General features: G+C 40.7%; 1 protein-coding gene across 7 annotated transcripts in view; it reads left to right on the plus strand.

Moving 5' to 3' along the window:
* Nucleotides 1–13,253, plus strand: part of ralgapa2 (Ral GTPase activating protein catalytic subunit alpha 2) — a 98,809-nt gene that overhangs the window by 20,486 nt on the left and 65,070 nt on the right. For all 7 annotated transcript variants that reach the window (XM_005922338.3, XM_005922342.3, XM_005922339.3 and 4 more), the window contains exons 4-9: nucleotides 7,920–7,977; nucleotides 9,348–9,391; nucleotides 9,526–9,706; nucleotides 9,885–10,000; nucleotides 10,703–10,841; nucleotides 12,679–12,887. In XM_005922338.3, the coding sequence (XP_005922400.1) occupies nucleotides 7,920–7,977; nucleotides 9,348–9,391; nucleotides 9,526–9,706; nucleotides 9,885–10,000; nucleotides 10,703–10,841; nucleotides 12,679–12,887 (747 nt within the window). The remainder of the gene's footprint in view (nucleotides 1–7,919; nucleotides 7,978–9,347; nucleotides 9,392–9,525; nucleotides 9,707–9,884; nucleotides 10,001–10,702; nucleotides 10,842–12,678; nucleotides 12,888–13,253) is intronic.

Consider the following 13,253-nt stretch of genomic DNA (forward strand, 5'->3'; position numbering starts at 1 on the left):
GTGTTCTTTCAGTCTGTCAATCTTCTTTAGAATTAACACTTGTGCCGATGCCCCTCTCCTGCAGATCATACCAGAAATTATTTTCTGATCAAAGCAGAAAAATGTTATCATTCAGTTCAACATTTCCATTCAGTTCTCTCTATTCTTTACCTAGAAACCCACAGTGTCTGTATGCACACATCCAGTCATTTGACCTGTAAATAAAGCCTGGATTCATGGCTTCTACATATTTATGGAGTCATCTTTTCAGAGAGAACTAATATTGAAAGCAGCTTAACCCTCATTTTTCCCCTTTTAGCCCCTGCCTGTGACGCTGTGTGCTTTTACCCATGCACTGAGAAGATAAGCTTGCTTTGACTAATGTGGGCAGGACAGATACAGGGTTGCCTTGATCCTGAGCTGTGCTGCAATGTGTGGACATTCCCGTTACACCACATTACATTAAGAATTTTTTCGTCAATGTGATATCAGTGCATGTACTTCGAACATGCATACTTGAAGAAAATGTGTAATATTATGCAGCGAAAGATGTGGCAGTGCAGCAGAAAATTAATTAAAACAGTGTTTCGAGGCAATGGCATTTTGCTCCCTCATAAATTATTTCTACAACAAGCACAGTAATGTAATGTATTTCTTATGGGAATTTTACATTTATGCCACGTGTGTCATACACCTTCTCTCAGTGCAGGATAATACTTTGTGTAAACGGCCATTGTTAACATAAGTGATGGGAATCGCCCGGCCAAAACATGGCAGCTTTTGTCCAGCAAGTGTCAGAGGATTTTGTAGCGTGGCCTCCGAGTGGATAATGGCTGGGACAAAAGCAAGTTTGCAGCACAGTGCTTAGAGTCACACTTTAATGCTGTATGACAGGGTAAGAAGAACAGGACATCTCAACATCACTTCTCATGTTCTTTGTATGAGTTTCCCTGGAGAACCCCGTTTACACTCCTCTCTTCAGGAATGTGAAACGTAGTCTCACGCTCTCACCTGTCCCTCACATCTGCCTGATATATGCAGTCCACGTCCCCAGTTTGTTTCCTTCGAGCTGGCTATGTGGGGATTACTTTGCTGTCATGATGAGGTATGCAACCCCTTTTTCATGAGTTGCTGTGGGGGAGCATGATCTCCCATGCTGGGCCCGTTTGAGTAATGGCTGTCTAGAGGGGGTAATCTTTTGTTCCTCTGCCTAAACTGTGCTGGTCCACTCCACCCCCCCATCCCACCAGCAGCCATCACTCCCTTCCAGGATTTCTTTGTCTGCTTCCACAGAGGCATCATACCATGGCAGTCTTTATGGGAATGCAACCACATTTCTGAGGATGCAGTCGTGTTCTCAGCATCTTTTATTTTGATATTGATTAAAGATTTTACCCCATAAAAAGCGACATAACATTTATTTATTTTGTTTAACTTTAATAGTTAGTCAATGTTGAATCAAAGGATTGCCCTAGTATGACCACAAGGCTTTGAACTCTCTTGGCAACTGTTTGTGTTTTATGTTAAAACATGTTTTATGTTTTTGAATACGTGTTGCTATGATACATGCTGTTAAAAATAATTCAAACGAAAAGTTTTCAGTGTATAACATCCGCAGAAAAAACTGTGTTTGGCTCCTTTGACCGTGTAGGCCGAGGCTTGAAGTAACGTTAGCAGTTTTTCTAGTCATTCACAGCTTGAGAGAGCGAACACTTAGTTTGATTAGAAGTTCTGAATTTATTGATCGAAATGTGAAAATACTCCACTGCCTAGCCATTAACATCTGCTGCACTTTAATCATTATCTGTTCCTGCAAATGACAAATTCAGTGGAGACTTCCAAGGTGATTGATGGTTAGTTGATTCCCAGGCAGTAACTCCCATACAAATCAGGCACATTAGCAACAAATACACAGAAACAAATGTGATAAAGTCAACGTGATGGTTGTCATAGAACATGGACAGAACGTTGATTCGTAAATTCACACAGAAGAAACTATCCTCTGTGTGAGAGTGAAATTGGAAATGGGCAGGTGGGAATCATGAAACCTATGGGCTGTTCAGCTGCAGAAATCTGAGGCAGTTTGTGCACAACCTAAACCTAAAACCTCACCAGTATCACAATCAATTAAAGAGGGTAAACTACTATAGATTTAGTAATCATGCTTTTTTTTTTTTTTTCTTTTTAAATTACAGTTCATTTGGGTAGTTTAATCAGAATCAGAAATACTTTATTAATCCTTAAGGAAATTATGGGTTACAGCCGGCAGCATGCACACCAACCAGTACCAATCCCTGAGGCCAGCAGGGGTTGGTACTGGTTCTTCCTACAGACTGACCAACAAAGAGGCCACGTTCCAGGTATGTTGGAACTTTGATATCAGAATTCATGACATCACACATGAGTTGGCACGTTCCAGAAAAAGCGAGGAAAAACAGGATTTGTTTCTGTTCTTGGCATGCTGGAGTCATTCACGCATCACACGCAGTGCAGCAGTAATACTACTTTTGTGTTTAAAAAAGACATTCGTGGATAGAGCCTGGTCAGTGCTCTGTGCATGGCTTCTTTACTAAGTCACAAATACACAACAGTGGCAGTACAGATTCAAAGGTTTACAGTTTCACAACTGTTTACATTCACTGCCGCCATCTTGGATTGCTAACTCGGGGTTTGTCTGCTCCGAGTCGGGAAATCTGAATTGAGGAGGCGTTTCCCAAAAATTCACTGGGGAAAATGAGTGTTGCGTCAGGGCCAGGCGTATAGAGTTTATTGTTGTACTTCAATTAATTAAATCAAATAAATTAATTTGTTTGGAGTGGCCTTTTGCATGCGAACATGTCCACAAAAAATCTTATTAGCCTTTATAAAATAAGGTCAAGCAAAACAATACATTCTAATTATAGTTCTGCTGGTAGGCTAGTGGCTGCACACAGATGTAAAATTTAATATAAAACTCCCTTATAGCTCCATCCCTGTGAGCACAATGTGCCTTTCAAAGACACACAATCTGCTGTAGATGCATGGATGTGTCTCCATATCTGTGTTGTACATAGATTCAGACATGAAGGACAAAATTTTTTTCCTCTTTTTTTTTTTTATAAAATAAAAACTTGTGCCAAAAGGATAAACAGGCTTCTCTTTACATTCGGTAAAGATTTATGGTTTCCAATCTCTTTCTTAACCTGTTGGCACCCAGCTGCTGTGGAGAACCACCTGTCTTGTCAGGTGACCTGTGCGTGAGACACACATTGTTGCTGATTGGCCAAGAGTTATTAAGAACCTTTAGTGATAAACAAAGAGCCAAATTTGACACATGTGACAGAGGTTGTGAGGTTGATCAGTGAAGTTAAGTGTGCTTGTTTAGTTCATTACTTTCTGATTTGAGTGCAGAAAGTTAAGGAAGGAAGGCTTCTTTTTTTATTGTCATGTAGTTGTTTTATTCGTGTTTTTGTGATTTTTGTTTTTTGGTTTGTAATGACATGTGTTCATGTCTTTAGTTTTCATTCTTGGTTTGCAAGCTGCAGTCGTAAATTGTTTATTTGCTAATCAGATATCAGCTAATTAGAGTCAAGAGTTGGTGTTTGAGAAAATATTTGTCTACATGTAATTAATTTCTCTTTCTTGCTGCTGCACAGCAGAAGGATACTATAAAGAATGAGTTTTACAGCCAGCGTGAGACCTCTTTCTGTTTTCTGCTGTCACAAGACCAGAACCAGCTTCTCAGGCCTCAGGGGAAGAGTTTGTTTATGCGCCTGTATTACTGGAGATGACTTCTCACTGACAACAGTGGCATTGAACACTGGTGCCGCTGTGGTTATGGAACAGGTTAAGGGACAGCTTTGGGACCCCTGAAACTCCGTGACCTCACCCTGACATGTCAAGTGCCATCTGGACCTGAGTCAGCAGGCTGAATTCCCCTTGTTATCCTCTCTGTCAAGCTGCCCCATCTAGATCTGAGACTTAACTTACTGACTTTTTAATAAACAAAATAAATCTATTTTTGTATAGTTTTTTGTTTTTGGAGATCACAGACTGAGAGAAATCTTTTTTTTTATAGGAATAGTATCAGCCAAAATGGCAACACACTAAAACAAGTATCAAGCAGAAAAAAAGACTCTGAGAGAAGAGAGATCTCTGAGGTTAAACTGAGATTTATTCATGTCAGCCGTAGCATATGATTTATTTTGACCTGCATGTTTTTAAATGCCCAGGTCTGTAATTAGTAATTAATTACATAGTTTAAGTCTGTATCATGAGCAGCCATCTATAGTTCTGTTCGGCCTCGTGTAATTGCTTCATATTCTTTGTTCCTCTAAACCTCGGCTAACGCTTCTAATAAAAAAAAAAAAGGCTCAGGGCCATTTAGTTACATGATTTGTTTTACAGTCTAATTCTTCTTGACTGGCAGTTTACCCATTGGACCCCCACTGGTTATGCATAATGCAAATGTACAAAGTGTAGCTTGGGGTTGCACAGGGGAGCAGCAGATGAATCTTGATGATCTGTGCGTTGGTCCAGAATATTCCAGATAGGAACATTTTTGTCACTAGTACATAACCTGATTAAGAAGAGTTTTTAAAACGGACCCTAGAATGCTGTAGCTTGGCTTTGCCAACCAAAGAGGAAGGTGTAGCAGATGGATGAGAAGCTGGTGTTAAGGCGCTGAAGGAGTCTCATGTGCTGTTGCTGCCATCTACTGGCCACAGAGGGGAATTAAAACAGTTTTGTAACACTGTTCCCATATTTTTGGTGTTCTTCTTAAAAACAAAGAATAAAAACAAGTGTTTTGGGCTTAAAGCACCATTTAATTGGAGTTTTGTATATTTTACTTGGTTTAATTTGCATGTTAGTCAAATTTCTGTTCAGTCTTACGTGGCTCACACTGTTGTGGCATAAGCAAAGCAGGTGTGTGTAACTGACGTCTTCTCTCTGTGCTTTTCATCTATAAGTGTTTGTAATCCCAGGGCCCACTTTTGGTTGATTGAATGCAAGCACTATACATTGCACTTTATTTCCTACACTGCTTACTATGTGTTATAATTTGAGTTTTGCCTGTTTTGTCTGGTTTTCTCATTATTGCACGTCCTTGACTGCAGTTTAAGGTAGATTAGTTCGTTATGTCTCTATTGTGTTTGGTCCTTCCTCCATATATGCTATATTCATCTCTATGATTGCCAGAAATCCCAAACAATATGCAAAGTACAACATTTCATCTAAAAGCATTGCATTGTGATTGGTGCTAGAAGCCCTTGTAGACCACATCTGTAAGCAGCATATTCTGTGTCATGTTCAGGCTCTACTGCTGGAAATCTAAGTGCGGATCATGTAAATGTGTTAAGGCTGCTGTTGGACCACAATAATGCCCTTATATTTATGCTGGAGTATGGCTGCAGATTAGTGTAACTCCAACAACATCCAGTCCTGCAGATTTTGTATTCGCCTTGTATCAGCCGGTAAATTCTTCATTGTTGCGGCCGCCATTCCAGCTCCACAGGGAGTTTTTCTGAGCTAGCTTCTCCACCTCATTCCCACTCTCCCTTCCTAATGCTCTGTGAAGAGACAGTGTTACTGTGTGCACGCACACACACAAGGCTTAAGCTGGCTACCCTGCTGTGCTACCGACTAGCATAATGTCTCTACTGGCATAAGGAGACAAAATGAAGGTGGCCAGCACAGCCTTTGCTGAGATGTAATAATCCCACTTGGGATCAATACCAAGGTGCAGCCACACGCCTGTACACGCATATTATCGAGTCTGGGGATCAGAAAGAAGTTGAATGGCACAGATAGTCATCCAGCGCCCCCTTAAAGTGATGTATGCCTTTCAGTTTCTCTGCTGTCACTGATAATGACGGGGATTTAGTCTCAGAGGACAAGAAGGGAAAGTTAAAGATGATAAGGGAAAAAGGAAGTTGTTGACAAATGGAGACACTCAAAGCCTGAGATGACTTGTGGGCCACCACAGCTCTCAGCATAATGCGGCAAAGCACAGGGTAAAGATAAAGCTCATACCATTTGTCAGACCAGTGTTATGTCCATGGCTAATAAAGCACAGAGTTCTGTTAGTATATCACTTCAGTGAGTTTTTTCTATCCTGCCAGTTTCTGTTTCAGTGCTAAGTTTCTTTTCCACTGTTCATATCTGTTACTATAGGAGACTAATATTTGCCATTTCTTTCCTGGCATGCTCACTTTCCTTCTCTCGCCTCTGTTTCGTGCACTCAAGACCAGATGAGCTTTTTATCATGCTGACCACCATCGGTTGTCTGGTTGAGTGGGTCAGAGCTGCATACGTAAAGCAGTAAAGGACAGGCTTGACCTCTGCATTGCAATCATGAAGTCTTTCTGGGTCAGTCATTAGGATTTGATGAGAAGTGAGTCATTGGAGCATTAGTTGCTCGCAATGAACTGACTGTTAACTAGCCGCATGTGCACAGCCGCACACATCTGCAGACTCGGGGCATTTTTTTTCATCTTTCCAGAGGGACCCAGTTAACGGGTCGCTGCATTGAGGAATAATGATAGCCTGCTCAAAGGTTAGAGCTCGCTAATTGAGTTGTAAAACTGTTGTTGGTGAGGTGATGAGTGCTGTGTCGGGTCACAGGGTTTCACTGACAGGCTAGGCAAAGTGGAGAGAGAGGGCATTGCTTAAATAAATATATATGTGTGTATATGTATGCGTGTATATATATTAGGGGTGCAACAATACACAAAATTCACGGTTCGGTTCGATACTTTGGTGTCACAGTTCGATTTTTTTTTTTTTGATAAAAAATGTTCATGCCTTTTTAATTTGTCATTTATTAAAATTATAAATATATATTTTAGCACAAACGTACAGTTTTTAAATTTAATGTTGCTGAAACAACAAAGGGATAAAATAATAAATCTCTGATCGAGGAATCACTCATCTTTGGAAAAGAGTTTGTTACAGAGAAATGGCTCTTTCCAAAACAAATACTATACGCTTCTTCTGGGCTATATTCTCAGCAGCATATTAAACATATCAGGTCTCCATAAGGAGAATCATGTGCTAACGGCTGTCTAAATGACTCGGGTAAAGCTTGTAGCATGCGTGCTTGTTGTTCTTGTCTTTGCACTAGGATGCTGTCGGCGTATATGTGCAGTCATATTCGTTGTGTTCCCACTAGTGCTGTCAACGTTAATCTCGTTAAAATGACGTTAACGCCACAACACGGCAAACCTCTGTTAACGAGTAACCGCGGATCGCCCCGTGCGTGGGGCTGGATGGCGTCAACACGTTAACAAGCTAAATGCGCTAACGCACTAGTTCCCACCGATTGAGCAGTGCGTGGAACATCCGACATACTATTTTACTTTTGTCCATGACGCGCTTACATCAGGGTCATGCTTCACATGAAAACCAAGATAGGTCCAAAGGCCAGATCTGAATGAGGGTGGGGGAGGTTCAATTTCAGGTAGCGTTGAGGCAGTTGCCATGTTGCAATGATCTTAGCTTCTGTCTTGCTAGCTTGCGCTGCGCTCAGTGGATCTGCACTCGACAGTGCAGCCTAGGCGGAGTAGTCGAACGCAGATCCACTGAGCGCTCAACACAGACAGCATCGTCAGAAGAAAAGTTGATAAAATAACTAAAACATTTTGTATTGTTCGATACATATGCATACCGAACTGAAAGCACTGTATCGAGCGGTTCAATATCGATACGAGTATTGTTGCATTGTTGTGTATAAATGTATGTATATGTGTGTTTTGGTCAAAAATGGTTTGACTTGGAAATTCAGCAAAGAATTATTTGTTTTAGAAATCCAGAAAACATAACTGGAATAATGGGTGTTTTCCCCAATTTGTCATTCATCAGCTAGCTACCAGAATTGTTTGTCACAGCTGACGCAGGTACTGTTCTCTACCACTCTAATCACTCCTCTAAAGCTAATCATGACACGTCCTGTTTTTCATCAGAAAATCCTGCAGAATCTGCCTGAGAAGATCTACAACAGATGGCAGTTTCACAGTATAGGTATGCACATAACGTTTTTCCACTTTATCAAACATTTTGCACTTGCTTGAATTGTAACCGTTTTCTTTGTAACAACTGACAGCTAGGTGTACGCTTTGTATTTCTTTACACTTAAGGACAAAAAAAATGTCACCAGGACCAAGCCTTAACCTTTAATAATGAGGAGGAAATAATTAGTCTGAGAAGGGGATGTAAATGGGAAATGCAAATTAACACTTCATTTGAAATGCAAATAAGTAATTGAATTATGCATGATTTCAGTCCTGCACAAAAAAGGAAAACCCTTGCAAGAAGCGATAACCCCAATTATAACTGTTTTTCGTCAGCCGTTGGCAGCTAAACAGTCCAGGTTGAGATCACTGTTGCAGATTTGCCTTCCCCCTCCCCAGGCTTGTAATTTTAAATATCAACACTTATCTTTGGGTGGATGTCCCAGACATATTTACCATTTTTGTCCATCTGGATCACAAATCCGCGCAGGTTTAAAGCTTCCTCTTAGCCTTTCTTGCACTCGCATAGAATTTTTTTTTCCACACATCAGTTCAGGTGTCACTGGTCAAGATCCAGTGCTGTTATATGTGTACTTCAGCCTGGTTAACTTTTTCTTTCACATAATTTTTAGTGTGCTGTATCCAGAACCGTTACTAATGGAAATACAGCACCTTGCGACATATTCTTTGTGGTGGGTAGAGTAGCTCAAGAATTACATTTAGTAATGGCCTTTTAGTTTGGAGATGCAGGGTCACAGGTACTTCACTCGTACCTTTAAGATGCTGAAGGAAATGTGCACAGCTTCTTGTTATCCTTCTGTCCCCAGGCCACAACCCATGAAAGGATTGCTCTGTGCTTTCGTGTTCAGTATTCTGATGAGAGGACCAGACAAAAGCTCCCTCAGTAAGGGCCTGTTGATCAGGACTTTAAGACACCTGTTCAGCGGTTTGGCTTTTACACTAACAAAACCCGATTCTTAATCATCACCTTAAAATCAATATTAGGACCAGTCAAAGTGTTTTCCAGCCCACAACGTCCTCAAAAGAGACTGCTGCCTGTCAAGAGCATGTCCTAAATCACGCACGCACAGACATGCAGAGCTCTTCCTCCCGAGATATTTAGCAATCAGACCGATTTCTCATTTGATTACAGTGGAACCAGATTGGCTTCATAAATGTGTGTCGCTGCCAACTCGTGTTAATTTTCATCAGGAAAATATGAAGCCTTGCCACTCTACCCACTAGTTTGTCAAGACCACCCATCAAGGTCAATTCTTCTGAGTCGAGATGACAGCTTTGTGCGGTTTGTCTCTTTCCTTGTTGTGCAGAAGAAAATTTGAATAGCGGTTTTTGACCGTTGTCACGTTTTCTATCCTCCAGGTTCTATTCTCAAAAAGCTTCTGCACACTGGAAATTCATTCAAAGTAAGTGCCCAATTTGAGCTTTTAAAATCTTGGCACACAAAGATGGACTGAACATATTTTTTTAGTTGAATGGATTGTTAAAATTAGCCTCCTTTTGAATATGCATAAAAATGACCTTTTCTCCCGCTGTCTAGATTCGCTGTGAGGGGATCCGTCTCTTCCTGCTGTGGCTGCAGGCCCTAAGGGACCACTGTGCAGAGGAGCAGTTCCTCATCTTTGCCTGTCTGGTGCCAGGATTCCCCGCTGTGCCCTCCTCCAGAGGGCCGTGCACCCTCGACACCATCATTTACAACCCTTTCTCCAACCCCCCAGATGGTGAGAAAAGAGGAGCACATTACACATTATGTATTCACATTTAAATGACCATAGATTTTATTACATTTGTACATGCTGAGGATTGCCACTGAAATTATGTAACGTACCCAGTTATAATACTGGGTAGGTTTATTTTCTGTCATTAACTTCCGTCTTTTCTTTCTGTTGATTTGAGCAGCCAAGGTGGTGCCTGAGGAGATCACCCCACTGGTTCCAGCTGTGGCAGGTGAAAAAGCTGCAGATGACCTGACCTGTTTTATCCTAGAAATACTGCTTAAGTACATGGTCATCCAGGTAATAACTCACTTTGTCTGACAGCAGCAAGAATAGTAATGTTATCATAACTAACCCTGCCTGCAGGATATTCTTGGATGTGCTTGATGGCTGCTTTACCCCACTTGTTGTTGGGGTTCCTTCTAATACTGTTAGATAAAGTATTTTAGTTGAGTATTTCTTTCATCATGAAAATATCAGCTTTAACCCAGCACATTTTATGAAGTCAGCAGCTAAACTATTAATGCCTCATGTTCTGTACAGTTAGTTCCTCAGACACAAACATTTTCAGTGACTAGATTAAGTTGTGTTATAAAATTTGCGCAAATGCACTTGCATACTTAAATTAAATGCCTTTTATATGCAAATGCTTTTTCTGTCTTTAATAGACAGCCGTGTGATGGAAGTGCTCAACAAATGTGAACATACTCTGTTCTGGCTTCATCTTTCATTTGCTTTCATGATTGGGTCTCCTCCATGTATTGTGCCACTGTAAGATAAAAAGTAAATTCAGTTGTTAAGTCTAAAGTTTTTCATCATATTTGGCCTCAGATCTAACAGTTTATGTCTATGTACTTTTTTTTATTCTTTTTTTTAAATTTAATTTTAGAGGAACCTTCATGCTATTGTGTTGCAAACAATATACTGTCGCTGTGATGTTGGAAGCATCTCTTCTCTCTGTAGCCTGACCTTGTCTGCCTTATTGTGCTGTCTGTCTGCCAGGCATCCAGTTTAGAATGGAAGAACAAAGAGAACCAGGACACAGGCTTCAGGTTTCTCTTCACCCTGTTCAAGAAGTACTACCTTCCACACTTATTTCCCTCCTTCACCAAGCTCACAAACCTCTACAAGCCTTTATTAGGTAAGCCCACAAACCCAAACTATGTATATATTACAAACCGGATTCCAAAAAAGTTGGGACATCAAACAAATTGTGAATAAAAACTGAATGCAATGATGTGGAGATGGCAAATGTCAATATTTTATTCAGAATAGAACGTAGATGACAGATCAAAAGTTCAATCCGAGAAAATGTATCATTTGAAAGGAAAAAGATATTGATTCAAAATTTCACTGTGTCAACAAATCCCAAAAAAGTTGGGACAAGTAGCAATAAGAGGCTGGAAAAAGTAAATTTGAGCATAACGAAGAGCTGGAAGACCAATTAACACTAATTAGGTTAATTGGCAACACTATTGGGTATAAAAAGAGCTTCTCAGAGTGGCAGTGTCTCTCAGAAGCCAAGATGGGTAGAGGATCACCAATTCCCACAATGTTGCGCAAAGACTTTGCAGTTATCATCATCAACTGTGCATAACATCATCCGAAGATTCAGAGAATCTGGGACAATCTCTGTGCGTAAGGGTCAAGGGCGTAAACCCTTACTGGATGCCCGTGATTTCTGGGGCCTTGCGTTACAGTGCCCCGTAACCGTGAATGTTACTGTAAAGGAAATCACAGAATGGGCTCAGGAATACTTCCAGAAACCATTGTCAGTGAACACAATCCACCGTGCCATCCGCCGTTGCCAGCTGAAACTCTACAGTGCAAAGAAGAAGCCATTTCTAAGCAAGATCCACAAGCTCAGGCGTTTTCACTGGGCCAGGGATCATTTAAAATGGAGTGTGGCAAAATGGAAGACTGTTCTGTGGTCAGACGAGTCACGATTGGAAGTTCTTTTTGGAAATGTCGGACGCCATGTCATCAGGACCAAAGAGGACAAGGACAACCCAAGTTGTTATCAATGCTCAGTTCAGAAGCCTCCATCTCTGATGGTATGGGGTTGCATGGGCAGCTTGCATGTCTGGAAAGGCACCATCAATGCAGAAAAATACATTCAGGTTCTAGAACAACATATGCTCCCATCCAGACGTCATCTCTTCCAGGGAAGACCCTTGATTTTTCAACAAGATAATGCCAGACCACATTCTCATTCCTCATCATAAAGAGGAAGGTGCGACAAAGAAGGCCCAAGACGATAATACAGTTAGAGGCCTGTATTAGACAAGAATGGGAGAGCATTCCTATTTCTAAACTTGAGAAACTGGTGTCCTCGGTCCCCAGACGTCTGAGTGTTGTAAGAAGAAGGGGAGATGCCACACAGAGGTGAAAATGGCCCTGTCCCAACTTTTTTGGGATTTGTTGACACCATGACCTTTTGAATCACCATATTTTTCTCTTAAAATGATAAATTTTCTCAGTTTAAACTTTTGTTCCGTGATTTATGTTCTATTCTGAATAAAATATTGACATTTGCCATCTCCACATCATTGCATTCAGTTTTTATTCACAATTTGTTTAGTGTCCCAACTTTTTTGGAATCCGGTTTGTATGTTTATTAGTATGTTTATTTACAAAAGGAGTATTCTCTCAAGTTACACACAGTGTACATCAGCTACTCTTTCTTTACTTATTATTTTCCCGTAACACAGAAAATAAGATAAGTGTGCAGAAAATAGTTTCCTTAATAAAAACAGTGACGGCTTTACTCGTGAGCAGCAGTTGCATGAAATACAGGAAATGATGAAATCATATCCTGTTTCATCATTTAAATGAACAATTTGATTTCGTGGGAAAAACTCTGACTTCACCACAGCCACACATTTAATCTTTATTATCTTTGTCTTTTTCTCCCACTGTTTTCCATTTTTAACCGCCCCTCTGCCCTCAACTCTTCATCCACTGTGTTACTCCATCAGACCTCCCCCACCACAGACCAAAACCCTTGTATGTGCCAGTGACACGGAACAATGAGAGCACCTTCTGCACAAGGGATCAGTACCTAGCACCTCGTGTGGCCTTCATCACCTGGCTTGTCACTTTCTTCCTGGAGAAGAAGTACATCAGCAGTGCTGCTTCAGCGCAGAGCGCAAAGAACGGCACCGAGGTCATTCCCAAACTCATCCAGGTGAACACACAGTACCCTGTGTTGGATTCTTCTTTCTCCATTCTGTTATTCCAAGATCTTCTTTATCCTTCAGATGTTTTTGTAGCACACCATCTTTAGCAGTAGAATAAAGACATCTGGGGTTTATGTTTCTGAACAAGTATTTATGCATTTATTCATTCCTAGATGTTATTTTACCTCTATATAAAGCACATAGTTGATCAACAGCTTCACAAGTAATACAGCATTCAAACTAAGATTATAGCTGAAATAAAATCGTGATGACGGCGATCAGGAGTCATGGAGGTTTTATTTCAGACTGCAACAGTTCTGTCACTTTCGAGTTAAATCAGTCATGGAGAAAATAAATGGATTTTTATGTGATTT

The sequence above is a fragment of the Haplochromis burtoni genome, unplaced genomic scaffold (genome assembly GCF_018398535.1).
Source record: "Haplochromis burtoni strain Fernald_Lab_line unplaced genomic scaffold, NCSU_Asbu1 Contig_55, whole genome shotgun sequence".
NCBI classification, from domain to species: domain Eukaryota; kingdom Metazoa; phylum Chordata; class Actinopteri; order Cichliformes; family Cichlidae; genus Haplochromis; species Haplochromis burtoni.